Below are 25,660 nucleotides of genomic sequence, written 5' to 3'. Positions count from 1 at the left end.
TGAAAATCTCACTTGTAATCCAGTCATATGACATGATAATCTTTCCAAATAGGCACCCACGACGTTGCTCTTCCTGTGAATGTGTATCAAGCCTAATAAATGATTTAAATACACCTTTCCGTCTCTTGTGTGTGATCATGTGAAACGTAAGCGAACCATGTTGCTGTTTTACGAGCACAAAAAAAATAACAGTAAATAAAAATGATACCACGGGATTGGAACTCACTCCTCTCTAAGGGAAAATGAACACATGTCCACCTCTTTAACCAGCGCACCATCCCATCACTCAATTGTTTTAGGTTGTAGCAGATAATTAATCATACCGTCAGCCAATATTGGTCACAATGGGAAGCAGCCAGATCGACTTGTGACCATAATTTGAGTGCATTACGCCGATTTTGCTGTTTGAAGTTTCCAACAGCTGCTGTAACCACAACCACAGACGCATTTGGCAGAAAGTCGCCAGTTAACATGGCAGTTAACATGACACGTTAAACCGAAACACCGGCTTTCGCCACCCCCTTTCCCGCCTGGGCCCCCCTTTCACATACCTCGGCACACAGCTGGGCGAGGAGCGGTCCACCTCCCAGGTAGCGTACAGGTTCATGTGGACCGGCCGGTTGGAGGTGATGCTGACCGGCTTGGAGGGCTGCATGTGCGGCGAAGGGACGCCCCCAGTCCGCGGGAGCCCTCCTCGCTCCGACATCCTGGAGGCTGAAGACGGGCTTTCAGGCGGAGCTGAGAGGAGGAATACCCGTAGTAGCCTCGCTTCTCCGTGTGTGGTTGTGTGTTGTCCTTTTTTTAGCCTCCTCCTCCTTCCTTTGCCTTATTTTTTCAAGCTCCTGGTGGTGCAAATGCGTAAAATGCTCCCGTGTACAATGTAAACGGAAAGTTGGTCCGTTTTGTGCTATTCGCCGCCTGATAGTGAAAACATACTGCAGCCGTTGGGGGTGTTTCTACCCGAAGACAGGCGGTAGATCCCGGCGTCCAGTCTCTCCTTATCCCCCTGCGCCTAAACTTCACGTCGGCTCGGTGTGTCTTGGTTGGTCGGCTGTTGTTTTTCGGTGCAGGAAGCGGAAATTTCTCTCGCCGGAGTCGCACAATGAGCAGAAACCAGCGAGCAACGCCTCTTCAGTTGGAGGACGTTCGTACGAGAAGCAGAGCGCGAGCGAGCGAGCGAGAGAGAGAGAGAGAGAGGGAGAGAGAGAGAGAGAGAGAGAGGGGCTGGGCCAATAATGTGCTGTGGTTCTACTACTGTTTTTGTTTTTAATCCCTGGTTCCATATGTTCTTAAATGTGCTGTATAATATACAATAATACCACGATAAAGTACATTGATATACATGTTTTTAGTATGATTTAAATGTATTGATAATAACAATAACAACATATTTGAAATTCTATTAAATATTTTCGATGATATCATTTTTATTTTTAATATACATTTTTATGTATTTTCTTGTTTACACTGTAGGCATAGAACAGAGTATCATATGTGCTAAAGCGATTAAGGTCGTGCAAATAGAGTAAATTTGAATGTGGAAACAAAGAAAGAGAAAGCAAAACTGCCCTATGAACTTTGACCCTATCAATTATCCACCTAATCCCTGTAGGAAAAAGAAAACATCTTACATATACAGTATCTCAAACTTTTAGAATATATATTTAAATATTTATTTGAAAACTACTAAAAACTCGGCTGCAGTTTAATTCACAAAAGTTGGACACTTGCATTTGTTCCTCCTGTATATGCTGCTATCGACATGTCCATATCTAATACAGTATATAGTCAGATATCCTTAAGTTAAAACATAAGTCAGCATATTGTAACAATGGTCAGTATTTCATCTTAAATACAAATACCAGAAATACAATTTTTCAGCAGGTGCAGCGTTAAAGGTGTGGTCAATTAGAAACCTTGTTCAATTACATATAAACGAACACATACATCAAACTAGGCCTGACAGTTGAATGACTCCAGGTTATCTTTAGACAAACAAATCAAACTGAGGATTAACACCAATAGCACACAGTGAAGCAGCACCTTTTCCTCCTTTCTGTTGCATTGATTTAAACCACAGATAAACATCAGCGCCAATATTGACCCATTATTCACTGCTTTAGCCTCACACCACGCACATACTTACACCTTGTATGAGTATTTATAATATACAGTATTAATTTAATCTCTCGCATAGAGGACTGTTATGCACATTTTAACGTTTTACTTTGGTTCAGTGCGGGTAAATATGTGAATTGTTTTATTTTAGGCCCGTATGGCACACTGACTGGAGTCTCAGGTGTTGCTCAAATGCTTCCCATTAGTCATACACACGTGCAAGCTCTCACTAACACACACACACACCTTCTTTATGCCACTGTGAACAGCAAATATATAAAGGTGCAAAACCGGTTATAGTGTGTGAAATCAGCTTGCTTCCATTTCTTACTATGAGCTTGTAGACTCTCCCTGTGAGCTGTCATATATGACAACCAGACATGTAGCAGGAAAACACTTCGTTTAACCCTCAGTAACAACTTTTCTCACATTTAAAGGGCTGATAATGAGGTGAAAATGTAGTATTGATGTTGTTTTAAGCTGTTATTGTTGAGAAAATAAGCGCTTTGGGTAAAAATATACACAAATGCTTGTCTGCCGTGTATTTTCCCCACTTCTGTTCACCTTGTAATCACCATTTGGCTGCATCTCTTCATCCCTCTGGGACAAACACCGCGCTGCAGCTCTTCCTGTTTGACTGCAGCATTAAACAGGTGGATTGTTTGCACACTCAGGTGACAAGGGCAGGGCTGTGATTACAATCTCTGAATCTGAATCAGACGGTGACCTACTCACTCTGCAGACGTCACAGCACGGCCGGCTGACAGATAATCATAGCTGTGATCGCGGCTTACTCCGACATCATGTGCTTCAAATGTTCTTGGATGGTTTTCAGACATGTGTGCTGCTGCGGTCGCCACTGGTGGTCATGATGTAACAGAAAGCAAACAGCTAATCGCGTTGTATGTTTGAATAATATATTCCCTACTTAACTTATGTCATGTGTGTTTGTTCATGTCAAATCCATTAAGACACCACTTACATGCATTTGTTATTCTATTGCTGCAGCTTAATGTAGCAATGTGATACTTCATTTTGTGCAAAACATCGGAAACTACAAAAAAATATGTAGGCACATTATGATTCAACTAAAAGCATTTAAGTAACTCATTAAAACATATTACATTTTGGAAGTAATGTTTGGTTTTAAATGTAAAATGTCTTAAACCTGCATTCCCTCTACTTCGCTGCAGGGGGAGACTGCATTGGTGGCTGAAAGGAGGCTGCTTGTAGACAACCAGGCGAGAAAATTACCCTATTCTTAGTTTATTTTTACCTCAGTAAATATTTCCTAATGAGGTTATGATCTAAATGACAGCAAAATGTTTATTTCTAAATTATGGTCCAATCTAGAGAACACTGACTGTGGGGGCGTGGCTAATTTACAAGTAGCAACCAGGATAGAGACGTAGCAATGGGTTTCCATCCTGTCAGCCAAATATGGTCACTTCTGGTTCCTTAAACAACAAGATGGCGTCAGCCAAAATGCTGAACTCAAGAGCCGTGTCCCAATCAAGGGGCTGCGGCCTTCGAAGGAAGCAGTCCACGGAGGATGCGTCCTTCATAGCCTGCGTAGACCGTAAAAGCCAAAGTGAAATGAGACGGTCCGGTCTACGGAGGATTTCCTGAAAGGCCGCATTTGTCGGCTGCATCTGAAGGAGTCTTCAAAATGGGACAGCCTTCGATGTGCGGCTGTGATGGAATCGGCCTTCGGAGGCTGCAGCCCCTGGAGTGGGACACAGCTAAGGCTTAAAAAAAAAAAAGTCCACAAACAATTAGGTGACATCACGGTGGCTGCTCTCATTTCCATTGTTGTCCAACCCTAACCAGTTTGTCCCAGAGGTCGCCAAGTATTTTGGGCATGTGGAGTAGCTTATCATTCTTCTGTAGCTCACTCCTAGTCTCTGCTTAAGGCTAGCTATTCTAGGTTAAATTAGCTGCTACTAGAACAACACAACTGAATCTCAAATTGAAAAATCAGTGTTGCATTGTGGGTAATGTATGGATCTGATTTAGACAAGGATGAAATAGTGGTAGAATAAAAAATAAATGATATCTCCGGTTTCAAGCTGCTATTTTTTTGACTTTCCATCGTAGGTCTGACATTGTTATGAGGATGCAAGCTAACACTAAATTTTTGTCATCTTTTAAAGGAGCAGTTTGTAAGATTTAGGGTTATTTATTATCAGAAATTAAATATAATCTTCATTAGTATGTTTTCGTTACATAAGAATCATTGTGTTTTTGTCACCTTAAACTAATTTTATTCATTAACAGATGGAGCAGACCCTCCTTCAGGGAGTCGGCCATGTTTCTACAGTAGCCCAGAAGGCCCAAACTTAACACCGGGTGAAATCGGATGCTTCACTGATGAGGTGGAATTAAAACCATGCAGACTCCCTGCCTGGCTGCCTGCCCCTGTTCTCCCTCCCTCGCTTTAGATAATGAGCCAGATTACTTACACGCGGTGCAAACCCCCTGCTCTTTTTAACACGCTTCTCTCCTGCCATTGATAAACAGATTACAACCAAGCAGATTAAAAAGATGGTCCGCAGATAATCCGGTGGTACTTTTTACACGGCGGCCTAAATCTGCCAGGTCATCAAGTGACCCTGCAGAGGGTTCAAAGCCAATGACAGAATCAATTAAGTCTGTGTCTTCTGCAGCAAAACTATACGCCCCGCGTGTGGAAACCCTTTTCACAGATACGTAACACAGCATTTGAAATATATATAGGCCTACTTATACTTCTCTCTGTACAACAAATCACACAATAGAGCCATAACAAACAATTAAATCCCCTCAGAGCCAACAATGATGCTTGTTTTGTCTGACCAATAATTTGAAATACATGTACGTATATTCAGTTCACTAACATTTGACTAAAACAGGGAACAAATAATCACATATTAGAAGCTAGAATTCTTACAATTTGGGTATTTTTGCTTGAAAAAGTACTGAAAAGATTCATTGAATATCCAAAGAGGAGTTTTATTTAAATGTTAATTAAGGGAATACACAATACAGCAATGCACTGAGAGGATGGATGTCTCTGTGGGCAGTATCATTACAGTCTGTCTGCCATATTGGACCAATGAGAGTGCTGGCAGACAGAGGTAAGACATGCTTACATGCCAGGCGATGATGTCATTTACTCCAGAATGGGCACATTTCCCAATCACAAAGGCTGCACTGTGAAACATTTTCCCACCAAAATAATATTAATATTGCCGCCTACAATTATCAATAGCTGTCCAGATAGCTTCGGGAGCTTTGCAATAAAGGTACTGTTGTAGTTTGAAGACAATAAAAGACTAATTTTGCCCTCCTGTGTGCATGCGCGTGTGTACTAGTGACCTTATCATACGGTAGCTGCAGCTATGTAGGTCACTGTGCTTCCCAGATTGTCAGGTGACTGTCACGTTCAGAGTCTTCTACTGCCCTCTAGCTGTAGAAACATGCAGAATATTAGCAACAAAAAAACACCCAAAAACAATATGAGGTGTGTCTTATTTGTATTAACATCCGACATCGATTTGAGGGCACTAGATCACCTAATATGGAAGCTATTGAAAAATATATATATATCAGAAAATAATAAAAAATATAAAAAGCTATTATGTCATCAACATAAAGAGGTGTGTCCTATTTGTCTAATTATTAAGTATTAATTTCTCTTATTGATTTTGACCCTTTAGGTCACATGACCTCGAAGCTATTGGCAAAAAGCCCTTATTATTTATAAAAAATGTTTTATTGAAAATACATGAATACACTTAGACAAAAATTAGTGGGCAACAAACCCAATTTAGTTGTATTTTTTAATCGTAATTTTTATATGAAAAAGTCATGGACGTATTATAAAAACTTCAGTTCCGTGTCTATTGACAGTAATTTATTGATGGTCCCTAAATCAGGCTCTGCCTGTGAAGTGTGAGGGCTCGGAGTTCAGCTAACCGTCCTCCCTCTACTGACTCTGGGGGAAGCCGAGTGAGAAGCATCGCTGGCCCCTTGGTGACGAATATCCAACTTAAAACTAAAGTACTGCTCCTAGTCAATAAGTAGTCTGCTACAAACCGCTCTTTAAAAGGAGTGCGTTTTCATTTCAACACTTCATTACGAGCATTTAAGAAATTGTAAATTAGTCCGTTTGAGAGGTGTTTGTCGGAGGATGTTTTTACCTTTGGACAGAGCAAGCTAGCCTTTACTTTAAGCTACGCTAACTAGGTTAGCAGTAGTTGAACACTGTACAAATTGGCATACAGACAGGAGTTGAAAGAAAGCCAACAGACCAAAATAACTCTCTTAATTCTTCAAATTATAAACAAGCCATTCAATTACATTTTATTTACTTATTTAGATGCACTCTGTAAATACATCCCAACATTGTTCGTGTTGTACTGCCAAAGATAAACGTACTCTAGCGGTAGCAGTAATTATAGCGGGACCAAAAGCCTCTAAAATAACATTTATTTTTTCCTGCATAACTTGTGAGCTATCAGCCGATAACATATCAAATAAGAGTCAGAGTAAAGAAGTCCTTTTTAAGTCTAACAGCATCCTCCTTTTTGTCCTCAAGCTTGTTTGATTTTGGACTTATCTTGGAATAATCTTTATCAAAGGTAAAACTCTAATTTTATCAAATGAAAACTCACTAATAACAGAATTACAGAGAACATACTTAAGTGGTCTTAAATGACACTAAGGCAGTGTCACTACCCGTACATGAAGGGCAAAGTGAGAGCTCCTGTTGCTCCTTTCAGCCTGTAGTCACTGTGCTTGTGACTGGATCAGCTGACTCAGATTACCTAATGTAATTAAACACTTACAGTAACTCTCCAAAAACTAATGGAGCTGAAGCAAAGGAAATAGAAACCTCTGGAGTCGTGTCATCACTTCATTTATTTACAAAAAACAGAACAAAATGGTCACAGTGAAAATTAACCAAGACATAAAACGTAGAGTCAAACAAAGGAAACGCGCGTCACCATGCGAGACTGATAACATGAGACGCGTCACAAAAGCATCATTTATTCATGGTTTTTAAAAAGGAAGATAAACATGTTTACTGGTCTAACAGATGATTGGTGTTGCGGTCTGCATCCTCCAGAGTTAAAAACTGACAAAAATGGCTCATCCTCTTTCATTTCCTGTTGTGCCTCGTCCTCTAACCGCGCCTCGCCGTAGTCTTTCTGCTCTAGAACTTGAACTCTTTGTATTTCTTGGCGCCGCCTCGCGTGTCCTGTGGCTGAGCCTTCCTCTTCTTTTGCTGTACCAAGACAAACAAAGGAGAGGAGGATGTAAACGCTATTAAAAACTGGGTAGATATTTAATTACTAGCAGGTTAAGCATCAACAAAGAGCTTTAATATTAATGTTGTATGTCGGTGTACCTTCTGTTTGGCGGCGTGCTCAGCCACCATGTCGCTGAAGTCCTCCTTCTCCACCTGTGCCTGCTGCTCTCTCACGTGCTCCTCGTACTTCTGCGTCATGGCCATGGGGTCCAGCTCCAACTCCTCCGGGGCGAGGGCCACCTCTACGCCCTGCGACTCCTGCCCGCCGCCCGCCTTACGAGCCGCCATGGCCTGAAAAGAACAGAGAGGGGAAATGAAGATTGAAGGTACGGCTACAGACGGGTCATTTAAAGTTCTTCACACACAAGCTCGCACACAGTCGTCTTACCCCGGACACGTCGTAGATGTGTGTTGATGCCATCATGGCGGCTCCGACGGGGCCGGTTCGTCTCTCGGGGAGCACCGTGAACAGCTGAGGCGTCTCGTTTCTATTAAAACAACAAACCATGGAAAGAAAAAAGGGCGTTAGCTTAAAAACATGATCTCTACATGATTGATGATGACAGACCGATGCGACACCCACCCGTCCATGGCCTCCTCGATCTTCTTCTTCCTCAGCTCAATCAGCTCGGGCGTCTCCATGCCGGCAGGTACTGACGAGAAGCCTCCAGGGGTGATGAGCCCGCTGAAAGATATGACGAGACAGAGTGCATAATGAGTTTAACCATGTGTGTGTTTGAATATGAAGCATCTTTGCAAGTCCCAGAAAACAAGCAATGACAGCTAATGTTGTCACGTACCTGTCCGCTGGCGTAAAGAATCCAGTCTCGTCTGGTTTCTCCTCGTCGCTCTCCTCCTCCTCCTCTTCCTCCGATGACTCCTCGTCCGATGGCTCCAGCTCTCCCCACGGTGTGTGGTCCACCTCCTCCTCCTCCGCTTTGGCCTGATGGTGAGCACAACACAATCATCAATAAGCCCATTTACTTAAAATTGTATGACAACACGTTTTCAGATTGGCAGGTTTGAGACGTCACAAACCTAAGGAGCCAATCCCGTTAATGGACGGGGTGATGCTATGCATATCATTATGTGTAACCTATGGCAACTACGACGCCAGCTGTAACCGTCGTCATTTTTGAAAACTCACTACTGCACATCTTTCATCTACAAAATGTTTAAAGTGTCTGCAAAGCACCTACAAGAACCCTGGCATTCTTTACGTGTGTGTGTGTGTGTTTGTAGAACTCACCAGGAAGTCAGCAGCGTTGGTCCCGAACACATCCCCGTAAAGAGGTTTGCCCATCTCGTCTACTGGCGGCTTCCCCCAGCCTCCGGCGTGATAACCGAACGTGCAGTTCTAACAGAAACAAGAAACCAGGAGCGAAAATCAGAACAACCTCTTGTGTTTTGAATAAGGCTGTAAAATCTGTAAAACCGGGAGTGGGTTTTCTTACATCTGGAATCGGCGAGTTGAGTCCGGGGATCTTCAGGTTGGGGTAGGAGGGAGGGGGGCCGTACCTCTGCATAGCGATCAGCCAGGGAGGAGGCACCTTGTGAGCGTTCTGGAGAAGAAGAGAGAAGAAGAGAGCGACGTTAAAGCTCACTGACCCGCCCGGTTTCTCACTAAATGTTTTAACACTGAGAAGTGCAGCTTGAAACTATGACAAAACGAGTCTATTTGGATCCTTTGTGAAGTACTGGGCTTTTATTTCCTGGGGTTCCGTCTTACTGTGTCGTGCTTTCTGAATACAGTTCTAGTCACGTCTCGTCTTACAGGAGGTTAGTTTTTATGTCCTGTTCTTTATGTTTACAGCAGAAACAAGGAGACACACGATGAGGCAGCAGAGATAACACAAAGGAAGATAAATACTGCACTGCACTGATACTGCACCCCATACTCATCAAGGTTTACTGTGTATGGTCAAAAAGAAATCCCACTTTATTTCAATTCACATGGTGCTATAATTAGGCTTTGGCAGTATTACGGTACACCAGGGTATTTAGGAATCCTGTTAATTTTCAATACCGTCAAAACTCCAGACGTTCATTTTTCTATTAAACTGATGTTATGAAGAGGTGATGTGTTGTAATGCACAGCATGCGCCAGTAGAGGTCAGGCTACTGCTGGAGGAACGGGTTAACTACAGTGCTGAGAAAGATGGCGCAACTGTAACAAATAATACTGGTTTATGCAACACTTAAAACCCCTTTCTGCCTGTCAAAAAACCCGCTAACACCTGTTTTTTTTTTGCTTAGTGGGACAATCAGCATCCAGACCCAGGTTAAATGACTCTGCAGTAGACTCGGCATTAAAGGGAACACAAAATCCGTGTCGACACGCTAATCTCCGCCCCCTTTCTGGCGCGATGCCGGTTTCTGGCGCGTAAACGCAGAAGAACAAATTTGTTCTTTGTTTTGTGCAAGATGCAGCAACACTGGCAAGACAGCGAGGTCAGAGAGCTTCTTCTGATCCGAGGGGAAGAAGAAATAAGGCGACAACGCGACCCTGTTTGTGACGTCAGACAGTGACGCAGCAGAACAGAGTGAGGGGAGTATACTTCACTGGCAACGGGAAAAGAGACAATCGGCATTTATTAGCGGGCCTTCCCGGGTCTAAAACCCGGGCCAATTTTGGTGGGAAAGGGGTATTATTAAGGCTAGCATGCAGTGTATTACGCGGACAGCTGATGACCTCATTAAATTATAGGCTACTTTGCAATCGGAGGATGGCTGCGGAGAGTTGCAGCAGGAGCGCTCCCTGAATACTTGAAACAGGCACGCGCAGTGACCCGGAGAGACAAGAAGAAATCAGCGACCAATTGAGCTGCTCATGTCTGCCTACCATTTATGTTAACATACATATAATCCTGTGTTGTGTAGCGACACATGCGCAAGTGCATAACCATATCATATATGTGTGACAGCGTCTTCCCCCTCCAACCAGCCGCTCCGCAGTTCTTTCAAATACCCTCATATACCTTATACCCCGGTATAATGGCAAGAAGGTATTAGGGTATGAAAAAAGTGATACTGCCCAAGCCTAATTCTCATAATGTTAGTGGTTCTTACAGGTCCGACTGGCATGCCCAGAGCGATGCGCAGCTCATCAGACAGATCACCCGGCTTCTTCTCTTTCAGACGGGTTTCAAACTCTTTCCCCTGCAGACACAAAAACACGCAGCAGGTCACACACACGGTTCATTTAACCTTTATGATGTCACAACTAAAAAAGGTATAGGAAATGTGAGACGGGTTTAACTCTGAAGGGTGCATCACCTCGTAGTACAGGTCCCCGTGGATGGTGAGTTTGGGTTTGATCTGCCACTTGAAGAAGGCGTCGTGGAGCTTCTGGTAGTCGATGTCGATCTTTCCCATCTTGGGTCGAACCTTCTCCCTCATTTTGGTTTTCATGGTTTTGGCGTCCTCCTGTGAGCAGAAAATACAAAGAACGTCACTCCTTGTTCTTAAATAACAGAAGGAGCAGCTATGAAATGTGGTAGCGCACCTTCTCCTGCAGCGCCTCCCTCATCTCCTGGATCCCTGTTTTCTTGATGAACTCGGGCAGCTCAAACGGAGGCTTCTCTATACCTCTCTTGCCCTGCAGATACTTCCTCTTGAAGCACCAGTGACGCGGCACCGGCACCGTGTTCCTGGTGGCCTTCAGGTGGACGAGCAGCTTGGGCTCCTGGGCCGTCACGTCGTGCATCTCCACCACATCTGGGCGAGCCACCAGCTGTTTGAGCTCAGCCACAGTCAGCCTGTTCATCCTCCTCAGCTTCTTCTTGGAGAGTTTGGGCACATCGGGTCGGATTTCCTGCAAATAAATAAAAGTTTTTCACGTAAACAACAAGATAAAGTTCTTTTTGTTTAATTGTCCAAACAGGCGGAAGGATTCAAACCTCGTCGCTATCGTCGCTGTCTTTCCTCTCATCCTCGAACCCCTTTTTCCGCAGCACGGCCGTCTCCTGCTTCTCCGCCTTCTCCGGCTCCTTCTCCTTCTCTTTCTTCACATCGTCCGTCAGCTAAAAAAGAACAAAATGGCCTCATTACAACAAAACAAAAGCAAGTGTCACAACACATCTAGAGGCGACAAAAAAAGAATATGTATACAAGTGTGGAGTTACCTTGAACGCCTCAAAGATCCTCTTAAAGAAGATGTAGTTGGGGTCATAGATCTCCGGTTCCTCCGTGATGTATTCGATCTCCACCTCGGACTCCTTCTCTTTTTCTTTTTCCTTCTCCTTCTCCTTCTCCTTCTCGCCTCCCTCCTCCTTCTTCTGCTCCGCCTGCTCCTTCTTCTCCGCCGCTCGCTTCTGCTTGCTCTTCTTCTTGCGGTTACGGCGCCTGCGGTTTTTCTGGAGGGAAAGTTTGCTCATGAAGTCAAAATAACTTGTTTATTGTGGGATAACAGCACAGGCAGAGCAATCCTAAGCAACACCTAACAACTGAAATATGACAAGCACAGCAGTATGATGCTGTACCTGAAAGAAAACAGACTTACATCTTTCTTGGAAATCTGTCCGTCGTCGTCTTCTGTCTCGGACATGACCGCTGCAGACGAGTTGTTCATGTCCATCTCTGCCCCCTCATCATCGTCCTCCTCTCCTGAGAAGAAGAGAAGATAAATGTAAACACAATAATGATCTGCTTCATTTATTAAACATCAACACTAGTGTTCTCATTTTCCTTAAGTCAGTTTTTCTGTGTTGCTGTGCTGACCTGTGGGGTCGGTGAGCTGCTCCTGCCTGATCTCCTTCAGCTGGAGGATCTTCTCCAGAGCTTGAGGGATCTTTGGCCCGCTGACGCTGACCTCCTCGCTCTGCCACGCCTGAAAAGGAATAATAATAGGCGTGCCTCCTTCAGCAGTGTCAAGACTCTCATCTGTTTTCATGCATTTAAAATGAAAACCAACTTCCAGTGTTGCCCACAAAAGCACACATCGACCTGATGCAGTCAGCCACATACTAGGTTTTGACCTAGTTGGCTGACTGCCTGGGACTGACTGAGTGAGTGACGGTGCTTTCACGGCCATAGACAGTAAGAGTTGTGACATCGCAATGGCGGATCATGGAGCACAGGGATGCACGATATTGGATTTTTTTGCCGATATCTGATATTTTACAACTCATTTAGCCGATTACAGATACCGATATTTTTTTCCCGCACACCTAATTGCAGAGATCACCAAGTCTCTTCTGTATTGGAATTAGCGTACAGTATAATGGTGATACTCTTATCACATGTGTTACAACGGTCGGGGTGACGGGTCTTGAGATGGTTAATCAAGTTTGTAGTGTTGAAAGACTTTGCCTTGGCTCCTCCTCGCATCACCGAAGCTGAGCAGTCATTGCAAACAACAGTATTGCGATCTATTTCGGACACTTTGAAAAACTTCCACACCACGGACATTTTGGCTTCTAACTCTCTCATGCTGCAGGTAGACACACGTGACGTCATCACGCTGCGCCGCGCAGCTCTTCTTCGCGCCGTGGTCATTGCGCCGAGGTTGGGCATTTAATCACGTATGCAGCAGCCCATTATTTTATTGGTTAATTATATCGGCGCGTTGGTTCATTTTTAAGCCAATATCGGCCGATACCGATAACGTGCCGATAATATTGTGCATCCCTAATGGAGCATATTGGACCTCCACTGACGCGACTCTCTGTCTAAACGGCTCTGGATACTTTGTTCAAGGAGAAGGCGGGGCTGCTCCTCCACTGCTCGTCCGCTGTCCTCACCTACGTCCACAGCGCGCACCTCCTTTCAAACACGTTGTCATCTGCCTCATAAGGACAGTCCTCGTAACACATTGCCCACAAAAGTGCAGAACGCAGGGCAGCCATCATGCGCACGAGAACGCGCAGTTAACAGCAAGTATTTCTCCGGCTTAAGAATGTCGCACTCAGTAATCACGTCACAATCGACACAATTTTGAGACATTTTATGGATTTTAAAGTTAATGTCCAATGTCAGCAATCAAGGACAAAATAACTTAAAACTGTGTCTACATTTTCCAATGTCTAAATCTAATCATCGGAAGTGTTACCTTTCAAGAAAATACCAACACTCCGTTGATTCTAAACTCACCTTCCAGCTTGTAGCACATTAAAAACATGTCTGCTTACCTCTCTGTTATCTTCTCCTGGAGGAGGTGGAACTCTCTGTTTCTGTGTCGGCATCATGCTGACACCAGGAGGCAGCGGCCCGCGAGGATCCAAACCTGCAAAAGACGGTTTATTATCTCACCAATCCATCTCTGAGAATAGAAATCCTTCACATTATAGAGAAACAACTGAGTATGGTTGAGGTAGGATGCAGCAGGTACAGTGAAACATCTGCCATCATGTCACAAACCTCTCATTGCGGTGACAGTGGGCATGGATCTAGGCCCCGGACCCTGCTGCATCTTTACCATCTCCTGCTGGCGCTCCTGCTCCAGCATCACTGCAGCCTAGTGAACAAGACGGGAGAAGGTGGGAATTACATACGCGGTTCAGGAACAGAAGTAGAACTGAGGGCGTAAGAAGGAAAAAGGGATAGAAAACGGAAGGACCTAACTAATAGGAGATCATTTAAATCTCTTCTATAGGGTTTTAGTGCGTAAAAAAAAGTTATTTAGCCAATAAGAACTTCTCCTAAGGTTCTTGTTGGCTAAATAAAATTCCCTAAGGTTCCTATTTTATCTCACAGGTGGACTATCTACATTGTCTCACCCTCTTCTGCTGCTCCAGAAGTCCCTGTTCATCCATGACACTGGGTTCACCCTGTGATACACGGAGACAATAATGACTGAGTAACAGTCAAATAAAAAGGGTTCTCTGTGTTTAGTCCTGCAATTTCTTACAAAAGCAGAAATCCCTTGTTGTTTATCTGATAGCACCTGGTTGCTGCTGTCGTTTTTCTTCAAATTCGACTTTCAAAAGCAGAAATTTAAGGGCTGTTTTCTCTCGTTTGAACTCCTTGCTTTGAGGAAAGATCAGTTTGTGTTTGAAAGGTGAAGTTAAACGTAGGAAGAAGATTCTGCAGACTCTGCAAAGTTCTGTTCCGGCCAGCTTTACCTGCTGCTTGGCTCTCTCCTCTTGCTGTAACACCATGGCCGCTCTCTGCTGCACCATCTTCAGCTGATCGTCCTGCGACAGGCCGGGCGGGGGCAGGCCCGGGGGCTCCATGCCCATGTGGATGCCGGGTGGAGGGGGTCCGCCGGGCATCATGCTCATAGAATGCAGCATGCCCATACCAGGAGGCATGGGAGGCATCGGCATTGGGGGCATGGGTGGCATACCTGGCATCTGGAGGGGAGGAAACACAGGAGACTGCATCAGGACTTACTCTTTTTTTATTCTCAAAACCTGAATTTACATGACCATTAATTTATTATGACAGTTAAAAGTCAAATTTGCAGAATGTATGTCTCCATAAGTCAAAACTGGCGCGGACACTACCAACAACCTAGAAAGGAAATCCACCATAATACTCTGCAGCTAGCACTATTATAACACGTTCAGAATAAAGGTTTTGGATTAAAATGTGCAATTCAAATCTTGTGCACAACTATGCTCTGATAAAAACAAATAAATCCAAAATGTTTCACACATTTTCAGCTACGCTTCCCATTAGATATGCAACATTTACCTGGGAGCCCATTGGCTTGTCGTCATTAGGTTTGCCTAGGAGGATCCCAGTCTGCAGAGGAAAACACACACAGGAATGAGTGACTGCTTTCCTGTCACTTTTAGAACATCAGCATCTAAAATGTTAAATGTGCACTCTTTCTTAACTCGCATTGAAAAGTTAGAGATCAGAGAGTCCTCACTAGCATCTCTTCACAACTATGTAAAAAGCATGCACAAGCAAGTTACTGCTCTATCACCATCTATATGTGTCAATGCAATGTAGTCTGTAATGTGTGCTTTTGCTAGCTACATGTCAAGGCTCACATGAACACTCAATACTTTTAACACGAATGGATATTGTTTTAACATATAAAGAAGCTAAGGCATTGACGTTTACCTGCATCATGTAGCCCTTCAGTCGGTCAATCAGCTCCTCTCTGGGACCTGAAAAGCATTCAATTAAAGTTAGAAGTGTACACATTGCTGTTACAGTAGCATGATATTACATTGCACTGCCGTGTCTAAGATAGTAGGCCGTGTTTACCACACTAGTTAACCCCCCATTAAAAACAAACTTCACTACAAACGAGAAAAGTTAGCTAAGGTTAACTCTGACAAGTGCTTAGCTAAACGTACTTGGCCTAGCATTAAAGTTAGCCTACAACTTAGCACACTATTCTACTTACCTACAAAACTAGATAGGTGTTCTATTTTCTACATTGGTAAATTGCTAACATATTTAAAAACGTATCAAGTATTTCAAAGAATGTAAACACACTGTAGGCCTAGCTTCTAGCTCCTTGCAACGGAGGTGTTGCGTTTCGCTAGCTAGCGTTAGCAACTTACTAGCTACTGTTAGCTAAACACAATCCTTCCTCCAGGGTTCTCTTTGTTTTTACTGATTTTTCTTACCCATATTGGGCGCTCCCAGCTCCGCCAGCTTGCCCTGAAGCTCCGGGTGGCTCCATGTGTTCAATCCCGCAATAGCACTCCCTAAATCGGACGGAAGAGATTCGGTTCCCGGCGGTCCGTCGGATGCCATGTTGAGTTTCTCTCAATGAAACAACGGCGGCAGCGGAAGACACGCGAGCGGAGCAGAACGGGACTGGTGCAAAGCATGACGGGAAGACTTCCACCGCACTGCTTGCTGGTACATGAAGTACGAAACGAGATAACATAGCACTCGCTAATAATAGTCTCTAGATGTCAGTGTTGACACTTGGCATCTTGCTTGACAGCTCTAAAACAATTCTGTGTGGGTTAATATAATAACACAGTTTTATCCGTTAATTAGAAGTTTGAAGCTAGATTAAGGCACCATCCCCCCCCTTTTTTTTTTTCCAGAATTGAACTTCATTCAAAGAATATACAAACAATGCTGCAGAAAAACTAACAATAATTTTATAACATCCTTTAGGTTCTGTTTCAGGTCAGTTTAAGAATGCAACATGAAATATGCGGGCAGTTGACACTAAACATTGCTAATGTAGGAGGAAGATTTTTAATTTTAAGTATTAATCCTTCAAATTTTTACAAGTAAAAAAAAGTAAATAAGTGTTATTATCAATTTTAAGGACACTTATTAAATGTCTATTGACGTTTACTAACCGCCCGAAACAAAGAAGAATTGTGACCCTTCTGACATTCCACATTCTGCCGCTTTACGTCGCACTAACGAGGTACATTAAAGTAAAGAAAGTTCCTCACGGGAGCTTTAAAATGCTGCATTTTCCGCAGTAAAATCACGTTAAAACGCCAACTGTTAAGTGGGGGGCGTTTTTAAAACGTATTCACAGCTAAAAAAAACTGTTTCTTTACGTTAATCTAATGAAATGAGGGGCGAATAATGCCACAGAGCACTCTCGGGTTTCCACACTGCGCAGGCGCACTGTGAGGTACACATTAGTTCCAATATATCAGAGCAGAGGCAGTAGGGCGTTTCTAAATCATAACCGCTGATAGAGAGCAGGGGAGGGGACGAACCTCCACTAAACATGGAAAGGAGAAGAGAAAGCCAAGTAACATATTGAATGTTTAAATAACTGCCTTTTCAAGGAACCGGCAAGGTAAATATAAAATTCCTTCATCGACACTGGTGTCACTTAACAGGTTGTGTCGCGCTGCAAGAAGATTTAAAACCGGTAAAGTTAAGGTTAAAATGCTTTTGACATCCTAGCTTGAACTTTTTCTTACATGAAGACAACAAGATGTTAGTAAACTGCCTTATTGTGGAAAACTGTGACAAATCGCGCAGGAGAAACTCCTCGCGAAAGATCAGCCTCGTACAACTTTCACAACACCACAGCACCGTGTCAATGTTGCGCTATAACTTGCGAGAAATATGTTGCTCGTGTTTGCATTTCTCCCCGATCCATGTATGCGGATATTATCTTTGTTGAGAGGGAGGCGGACGAAATGTTTCGCCCAGCTGTTCGCGTTGGTCAACTTTAAAAAGTTACAGATTGACAGCTGGAGCTCCTGCAGGGACCGCAACTACGATCGGGACTGCATGCTTATCTGTGTGAGACATATGCCCTTCTAAAAATGTAATAAGCACGAGGATATGCTTTGAAATAAATTGAAACCAATATTCACTATAATTACACCACTCCAAGTATATTGATTGTTATCTTCATACACAGCCTGTTTTCAACATCCTACTTTGATTAAGATCGCTACAAGAGTCAGCATTTATTTCCTCATCGGACACTGTGCGTGTCTCGTTGCAATGCAGGTCTATTTTCTCCATGGCTTTATAGCGAACACTTTGGATATTTTATTTCACAGTGTTGGAATATATAACCCTGCCATGCAGAAATACACCCGGGGGCAGCCAGAATGCTTACCCACAGCACAACTCAACACAACACCTCGCACATCCACAGGAGTTATAATCAGCATGAAACTGTGTCGTGAGGAAGGAAGAAAACCACTGGCACGTAAGACGCGGACACGAATCAGCAGAAAAGGAGTAGTGAAACATACTGTATTGGCGTTTGAAAAGCTGTGTGGGACTTCTGTTTACCCATATGACCTATTATCTCTGTCTTTATGACCCATATCTTTACATTACATCAGCTGATAATGACACAGTATATGATTCTGGTGGTTGCATACGGTCTGTTATGGAGGAAATATTCAATTAGCTCCATCAGAATCTTGAATATTTTTCTGTACTGTAATTCAGCTCCATGTTGTTGGACTATAGCTGCTGGTGAAAAAGCCTCGAGGCCTCTTTCTTATGTGTCTGGACATGCAGTCGACAGCTTGTCATTTCTCATAGATGTCACTACCTGCACTGAGGTGGAGGATATCTGTGAGTGTATTTCACTTGCAAGGAGGAATGAAATATTCATCACAGCCAGATCGGACTCACATGGGGGCAGAGTGCGCCCCGATAACATGCAGCTGGTCTAAAAGATACCAAATGGTGTGCATGTTTTTGTGTTGTTGGTAGTAGTAGTCATTTGTTTTTGGAGGAATATCCTCGGACAAGTGTGGTGACATTTTAACTTAGCATTATGATACATTTGTCAGAACAAGTACATTCATCAAACATAGATGATAATGTTTCTTAGAAATAAACAGTCTGTTTCAGTATGGTACAAATTTTTATTTAAAAAAACAACTTAATAAAGCAGAATTTAAAGGCTAAACGTATTGCTGAAATATCATTGACCTCCGCTGAACACTTGAACTGAACTTAGTTGAGGAGTTAAAGCGTTTCTCATTAAAGTTAGTTGGTTGAAATTTTAATTTAAAGTAATAATATCAAAAAATTTAATGTAAATAAATGTCTGTTAAGTCTCTGATGAAAGCCTTTGCATTTGCAGTATTACAGACTGGATGTCTGTGGCGACATTAGCGGAAAAAAATCCCAAGCGGCGCCCAGTTAGTGACGCGTTTTCCATCAGCCAGCAGTGGTTGGTCTGCCAGAGAGGGTAGGCGGAGCTAAGCGGCTGCTTCTCCGCTCTCTGCAAGTGTCGCGAGTAAACAGTAATCTACTATGGCTGAACAAACAAAGAAAAGATGGATGACTACAGATACAACTTCAACAAGAAGTGAAAATCCAAAGAAAAAGAAACAAACTCGACGCTCAGATTAAGGCAAACAGTCTGTCTTACAACCGTAACAAAGGGAGTCATCCTCAGACGTCTGGTTAGATTGGGAAGTGTCCTCCTGTAGTTATTGATTATCACCGAAGGATTTCTTTTTGATGCAGTATTTAGAAAAATGAAAACACATTTAGTCAACAAGGACTTCACATAAATAAAAAATGAAAGGCCAATTGGTAGTTTTTCAGAAACAACTTGATAAAACAATAAGAAGAGTTCACATCTGGCCAGAAATTCAGTGCTAGCTAGCTTTAGCCTCAAGTGTATGATAGTAAATGCTACCTTTGTCACATTTTGTAACAGAAAATTATTGAATTTTTACACTTGATTGTACCAAAAGTGTCTTTAGTAGTTTTAGTTATAACAACAGTAAATATAGTTGTAGATATTAGTAGTAGTAGATACTACAAGTAGTAGTTCTTGCCTTGCTAGCTAGCTAGTAGCTTCAGTAGCCTAGCAGCTGTGATGATAATTGGAGTTCTCTTTCTTGTTGTAGTAGTTTGTGTACAACTCTCACTAGCAGCAGTTCAAGTGTAAAACTTACTTACAAGATTTCACACTGTAAAACAAGTCAGTTAAATTCTGTTACAGATGTGGAAACCTGTTGTTGTAGCTACATGTTCTGTCTTCTGGCTCTGCTAGCTGGAACATTTTTCAGTGCACTGGGCCATTTTTTTAATGGGTGTGGTTCACAGTGAGCAGTGGAAACAGTAACAGGGCTCTACTGCACTCTCCAAGCCAATGAGCACTAAACTCCTTTCTGCTTCTGTTGTGACTGACAGCCGAGCCTCGAGACAGGAAGGGTGTTTGGTTTGGATAGTGGATGGTTGTAGCTGTCAAATAAAAAAAGAGACAGAGCTGAAATAAATAAATAAATAAATAAGGGAGTGATGTTAAAAATAAACCTGAAAGAAGCAGAGCGAGTACTACAAAGACAGGCGGACTTAGATGAACTCACTTCACGTAGCTCCAGTTCTGTCAGCGGTTTCGGTGGCGCTAATGACAGTTTACACTTCCTCTGCTTAATTAAAGAGTATCAGAGAGCTTTTGCTTGCTGCTGCCTTCATTGTGCGTCAGGAGTCGCTGAAAACCACACTCTCTGTCAGCCCTTCGCACATCAAACACACCACTCGCACGCAAAGAGCGACGACCTCCACGTTGTTAAACGCTATTATGATTTAACTCTGATACGAGTGACACTGTGTACACTTTCAGGACCACACAGTAAAAGTAGCGCTGATATGCCCATTGTGACTAATCCCTTTGCTATGCATAGTGAGCATGTGTGTATATGGTTGAGTGAAAAGAACTAGGGAGGGCCCATTTGCCTTTTATACCTTGTACAGAGGGTGTATACAGCTGCTGCGTTTGTTTGTCCTGCATACAGGTATAGAAATATGTATGGATGTGCATCTCTGCATACTTTCAGTTTGCTGTATCTCATTTTGCACTTCTTTCTTTTAAGGTTTAGCTGTTGGCGGGACAAGGGAAGGACTGACACCTTACACTCCTGTTGGCATCTGGAAGAAAAGAACCCTCGCTTTGAGGAGGACATCTCTCTCCTAAACGTTTAAAGCGTTCAGTTTGAGCCCCTGGAATTGTGCTTGTTATTGGATTCGAAGCATCCAGCTACAGCAGAACCACAAGTACCGCAAGCAAGCAGCCTGGTCCCATCAATATTTAACAGCTTTTTAATGGCTGCACATGTTTCATTTTGATTTATGATTGAGCCCTTGAAGCGATAACCACCTTCTATCACATTTACTACGATTGCCTCATAAAGTGTCTTTTTGTATCATTCAACAAAAAGAGAGTTTCCACCCTACGCTCTTAACTCCACAAGCTCAGCATGGAGCAGCCCATTTACTCAGCAACAGGCATGGCCGCCAAGTTGAGGAGCCAGTGGGATCGTGATGATGGTCTGGGACAGAACCACAACGCTGTGAAGTTCCTGGGTCAGGACTACGGTTCACTGAGAGCGCAAAGCCTCCAGAGCGGGAGGCTGTTTGAGGATAGTTTGTTCCCTTGTGCTGCGTCTTCTCTGGGATTCGAAGAGCTCGGACCAAGATCGTCAAAGACCCAAGGAGTCCGCTGGATGAGGCCCACGGTAGGAAAGAAAGGGGGGGTCAGAGAATGATGTATCTTAGCTGGGATAGCAGGAGAATTTTGCAAACAGATCAGCTAAAAAGTGACTTGTTGATTGCAGTCAGCTCATTCTAAAGTGTTAACATGCCGGCCCTTGAGTCAGTAACATCTTTATAGAAGCTTGTAGGACCATTGAACATATAATAAGTGAGGTCTGTGCTTTAAAAGCTGCAAAAAAAGCATGCTAAACAAACCTTACAGAGGCTAGTAGAGTCCTCTGTCAAAGCATGAATGACAACGCCATTCTTAGTGAGGAATACTTAGGAGATATTATGGTGCATTTTTAGAATTCTAGACCCAATTTTAGCACAAATTTAGACGTATTCTTGCTTAAAGGGCCAGTTCGCCGTCATCTGGTGGAGGCCAGGGAACTCGCTAAACTACACTTCCTCAATCTAGGATGCCCGCCTCCGATGTCATGTCACGTTCAAAATCGTCAGGTTTGAAATGTAGACTGCAGACCTGAAGATTTTTTAGAAGATCCACCGGATCTCACCGGATTCTGTACCGCTCTGAGCCATTTTGTTTGTTTTAGAAGCCTTAGTTGGTGTGTTCAAGTGCCGTTTAAAAAGCTCAAACATTCAAACGAGCGCCAGCTTTTTTAACGCAAGAAGCCATAAAATGTATATATTATTATCTGTTATTGTTTTATATTCAAAGTCTAATTTTGTAGCAATTAGAGTATTTTACTACAGTGCTCCCTGTATGATCAGTGTCTATGTTAGCATCCTTCCCGCACTTGAATGCAGCAGCTGAAATACCTGGCACTGTTCCTTCAAGATACTTAATTACGTGCTGTAATATTTTCTTCGACGCATCTCCCCCATCACTGCTCACTATGTTATAAATAAACCCACAGTGCTCCCTGTAGCCGTGTATGACACCAGAGAAGAAAATAGTACCGTCTTCATTAGGTGTTATCACGGCAGCCTTGAAGACAGCACTCTCTCTTCGCACATGCCGTGTCAGGTCGCTGTTGTCAGTCTTGTGATAGAGCAGCGGGGAGACAAGTCGAGATCTTAAAAGCTCTCGGGGTCGTGATCATCAGCGTGACTGCATCCTCTTAGCTCCTCTTGCAGCTTCCATTTGACTGTGCGAGAACCACTGTGTGCTAACATGTGTATGTCGTGTGTGTGTGACATGCAGCCCTAATGCCTCTCTCCAAAAAGTCTTGTGTTTTATAATGCATGTGCTCGCCTGCACCACGGGATCTGTAATATTTACGCTGCACAAGAGGGTTCATGGGGTTCACATTTCCCAAAAAATCTGTGCTCTATGTGAGTCTGAAAGGAGACAATTTGAGCCTGTGTGTGTGTTGCCTAGTGTTTCTGTGAATTCAACCATGTATCTATTAGTTTGTGTGTAACTGTGTGTGTGTGTCTGCGGGGCAGGGTGATAAATGGAATAGCTATTTCTTTTTATAGCTCCACGCGGGGTTTCTCACGCTCAACATGCTGAGCAGAAGATGGTTTAAGAAGCAAACTGGAAAACAAAAAACACTGGAAAGCAACTTTGTGTTCCTCAAATGATTATTGCTTCTTTTCTGTGTGTCCCTAAATAATCTTGTGTTAGGAAGAGAGGCCTAACATTTTGAAAATATAGTTTAAATTCAAGTTTCAAGTAGAAAAGACAACGAAAAGTAGCCCATGTTGACATTTTTGGCACAAGCTAATTGGCATGTTAGCTTAAAAAAGACTTAAACAGTTAATCGATTAGCAAAATGTTGCTTTTTAATTATCCATCCGTGAATCAGCTAATAGATCAAGCTTTGTACTTGTTTGCTGAGATTAAGATGTTTTATTCAGTACACAACAAACAAAAATGTGAGCTTAACACAAAGATGTTAGCTTAACGCAACAATGTTAGCTTAACACAAAGACTACCAGCTGCAAGAAGCTAGCCTAGCTAAGTCAGAAGTTAAAAAATAACCCTTAGAACAATTTCAAAACTTGTAAAGGCTTATATACAGTACTGTTTGTGTTACTCTGTGGGTGTAACTAAAGGAACAGAGAGCAGACATTGTGGTTTTTGGAGTCTTTTCTTGTCAAACAACTTTAGCTTCTCAGAAGTTAGACATGTGGTAACCAGATTTCTACGCTAGCTTCAACCAGACCCAAAACTTAAGTGGCTAGCTCTTTGGGGTATTAATGCATGTCTGCTTGACAGGAAATATTGAAAGTAAACTGTATTATCAAGATTGTTAACTGTAATGTCTTATTTTTATATTTTTGAATACACATTAAACTTTAAATAAGAAGACTTTGCTTTGCTAGCTGCTTCGCTAAGATTTAAATCATCCAATGCCACACCACCGTGTCTCAGATAAATCACTAAACTGGTGTTTATGTTATGTTATGTTATCTTTTTTCTAAATTTATGTTTTAACATACAACATTTATTTTGTAAGACTAGTGAGGTACCAACTTAATCCCACAAACATTTTTTTTCTCAGTTTAAAAGTTTTCGTGTCAGAAGTCATTCTTAAAAGAACAGGCAATGTGGAGTTTTTCAAATTCATTCCCACTTGTTGAAACCTGTATAAACCATGTATTGTGCCACCTCAATGGATTAAGCCCCAACAGACAGCGTGAGAAAGAGTAAATGTAACATGTTTGTAAAATGAGTATCAAATGCAAGCAAACTAACTTGTTTTGTGTCTGTGTGCACCTGGCAGGAGTTCTGCAAGCGGCCTGAGTTCATCGTAGACGGAGCTACTCGCACAGACATCTGTCAGGGAGCTCTGGGTGAGTCCAATCACAGGAATTCCCAAATTTTATTACTGAATGATTCTGCTATTAGAAGAAGGGAACAGAGAGAAATATTTTAGATTTAGTCTGGGAGAACTTCTTCGTGAAAAAATGTCGGCAGAAGCCAAAACAAGCATGTGATTGACTGGAGGAGAGCCAAGCCCGGGTGTAACTGGGAGATGTAGGACATAGTGAAGCTTTCCTCTTCACTGAGAACCACGAATGACATGTCCATGAGAAATACGCTAAACCTTTACAATGGCTGGGTTAATGGTTGTTTTTCACAAAGGAAATTTCAGAGTAGAGGAGCTCTGGTTTAAGATGATATCAATGAAAGCTGCTTCAGTTCAATGTTTTTAGCACCAGTTGTGCTTTTATTGCTGTAATACTTTAAAATGTCTGCTCTGGGGAAAAGTTAAAAACTGATATACTGTATCTAAAAGGGGGGGTGTTATGCTAATTTCAAGCTTCATATTTCACTCTGTGATACCTGTGGAGTAGCTTAGCATAATTTACAGTTTAAAAAAACAAAATTTTCTCACACCGGTGCTCTGTGCAGGCCCTCATACAGCCTCTGCCTGAAACGACTCAGTCAGCTCTGTCCCTTTAACAAACCCCGTCCCTACAAGCCTGCATTCTTCTAATTGGCCAGCTCTTTGTGACATCACAAAGTGCAGCGTGTAGAAAAAACGGTGTGAAATTTGGCGTTCACAGCAGCCTGCAGACTGAGCTGAGAAGCCTGGGGATTACGCCAACATATTGTGACCTACAGATTTGAAACTTTTCGTTTGAACATTGAACATTGCAATATTACATATATGTCTTAACATGTGAAACAGCAGAATACCCCCTCCTTAAAGAAATAGTTGACATTTATGCCTTTGTGTCGAGAGTTATACAGGTAGCCAAGAAAAGGTTAGCTTAGCTTAGCATACGGAGTGGACGCAAGGGAAAACAGCTAGCCTGGCTCGACTGGAATTTGCCCACTATAGCTTGTTTGTTGAATCCAAACAAAAAACAAACTATATTAACAATAATTTGTACTTTTACATCGGGTTGTTGGCGGGACCCTTTCTTGGCTGGGAGCTATGTTGGATTAGCATGCACACTGGAAAGACACGACTCCAGGTGATCAACGTGAAAGACCAAGAAATAGTCCCACATTTCAATCCCAAGACTTAACTTAAATGCTTACTATCTTGTTGTTGTCTAGTCAAACTTGTTAGCATACCACCTTTAAGCCAATAGCCTTCCTTCAAATGATGAGAAATCCTTTAAAGGTGCACTCATGCTATTTAGTATTACACCATGGAATTAAGAAAGAAACCCACGAGGCAAAGTACTAGAGGCAAAAAATACCTAATCAATACTTCCTAGTCTCTTCTAAAGAACCAGTTTGTCTAATGTAGATTGTAGGTTGTGACATCACTGGGGGTTATTCGTTTTTAGGGGGACTTGAGGAAGCTTCTCTCCAGAGCCTAAGACTGAGTCGTACTCCTTACCTGACCTCATTTTGAACCTACAAGGATTATTCCAACCATTAACTAATTCCAGTTGTATCTATGTCAATAAAGCTACTTCCTTGTGTAAATAAGAGCGCTTTAGTCAACATGGCAGGTTACCTAC

General features: G+C 42.7%; 3 protein-coding genes across 6 annotated transcripts in view; 1 reads left to right on the top strand and 2 right to left on the bottom strand.

Moving 5' to 3' along the window:
* The window catches only part of LOC138600426 (phosphofurin acidic cluster sorting protein 1-like), a 72,484-nt gene extending 71,342 nt beyond the window's left edge, over window positions 1–1,142 (bottom strand). For all 3 annotated transcript variants that reach the window (XM_069671848.1, XM_069671849.1, XM_069671850.1), the window contains exon 1: window positions 552–1,142. In XM_069671848.1, coding sequence (XP_069527949.1) covers window positions 552–706 — 155 coding nt within the window. In that variant the 5' untranslated portion in view covers window positions 707–1,142. The remainder of the gene's footprint in view (window positions 1–551) is intronic.
* Window positions 1,143–7,002: 5,860 nt separating this feature from the next.
* sf3b2 (splicing factor 3b, subunit 2) lies at window positions 7,003–16,085 on the bottom strand. Of its 2 annotated transcripts, XM_069672796.1 has the most exons (21): window positions 15,940–16,085; window positions 15,425–15,471; window positions 15,047–15,097; window positions 14,473–14,703; window positions 14,128–14,178; window positions 13,769–13,865; window positions 13,540–13,634; window positions 12,131–12,239; window positions 11,913–12,016; window positions 11,536–11,766; window positions 11,311–11,433; window positions 10,917–11,225; window positions 10,688–10,837; window positions 10,481–10,570; window positions 8,866–8,973; window positions 8,661–8,768; window positions 8,212–8,354; window positions 7,995–8,096; window positions 7,800–7,899; window positions 7,511–7,702; window positions 7,003–7,387 (listed from the first exon to the last, which is right to left on the bottom strand). In XM_069672796.1, the coding sequence occupies exons 1-21, from the start codon at window positions 16,067–16,069 to the stop codon at window positions 7,316–7,318; spliced, it is 2,643 nt and encodes an 880-aa protein (XP_069528897.1). In that variant the 5' UTR covers window positions 16,070–16,085; the 3' UTR covers window positions 7,003–7,315. The 2 variants fall into 2 exon arrangements, with proteins under 2 accessions (XP_069528897.1, XP_069528898.1); XM_069672797.1 differs by lacking the exon at window positions 14,128–14,178.
* A 908-nt stretch (window positions 16,086–16,993) lies between these two features.
* The window catches only part of capn1 (calpain 1), a 29,398-nt gene continuing 20,731 nt past the window's right edge, over window positions 16,994–25,660 (top strand). The window contains exons 1-3 of the mRNA XM_069672593.1: window positions 16,994–17,093; window positions 20,608–21,249; window positions 23,962–24,031. Of these exons, the coding sequence (XP_069528694.1) occupies window positions 20,992–21,249; window positions 23,962–24,031 (328 nt within the window). The 5' untranslated portion in view covers window positions 16,994–17,093; window positions 20,608–20,991. The remainder of the gene's footprint in view (window positions 17,094–20,607; window positions 21,250–23,961; window positions 24,032–25,660) is intronic.

This window comes from Semicossyphus pulcher, unplaced genomic scaffold (genome assembly GCF_022749685.1).
Source record: "Semicossyphus pulcher isolate SPU_LCO1_2020_fin unplaced genomic scaffold, fSemPul1.0.p SCAF_21, whole genome shotgun sequence".
NCBI classification, from domain to species: domain Eukaryota; kingdom Metazoa; phylum Chordata; class Actinopteri; order Labriformes; family Labridae; genus Semicossyphus; species Semicossyphus pulcher.
This window is presented reverse-complemented; position numbering and strand designations above follow the sequence as displayed.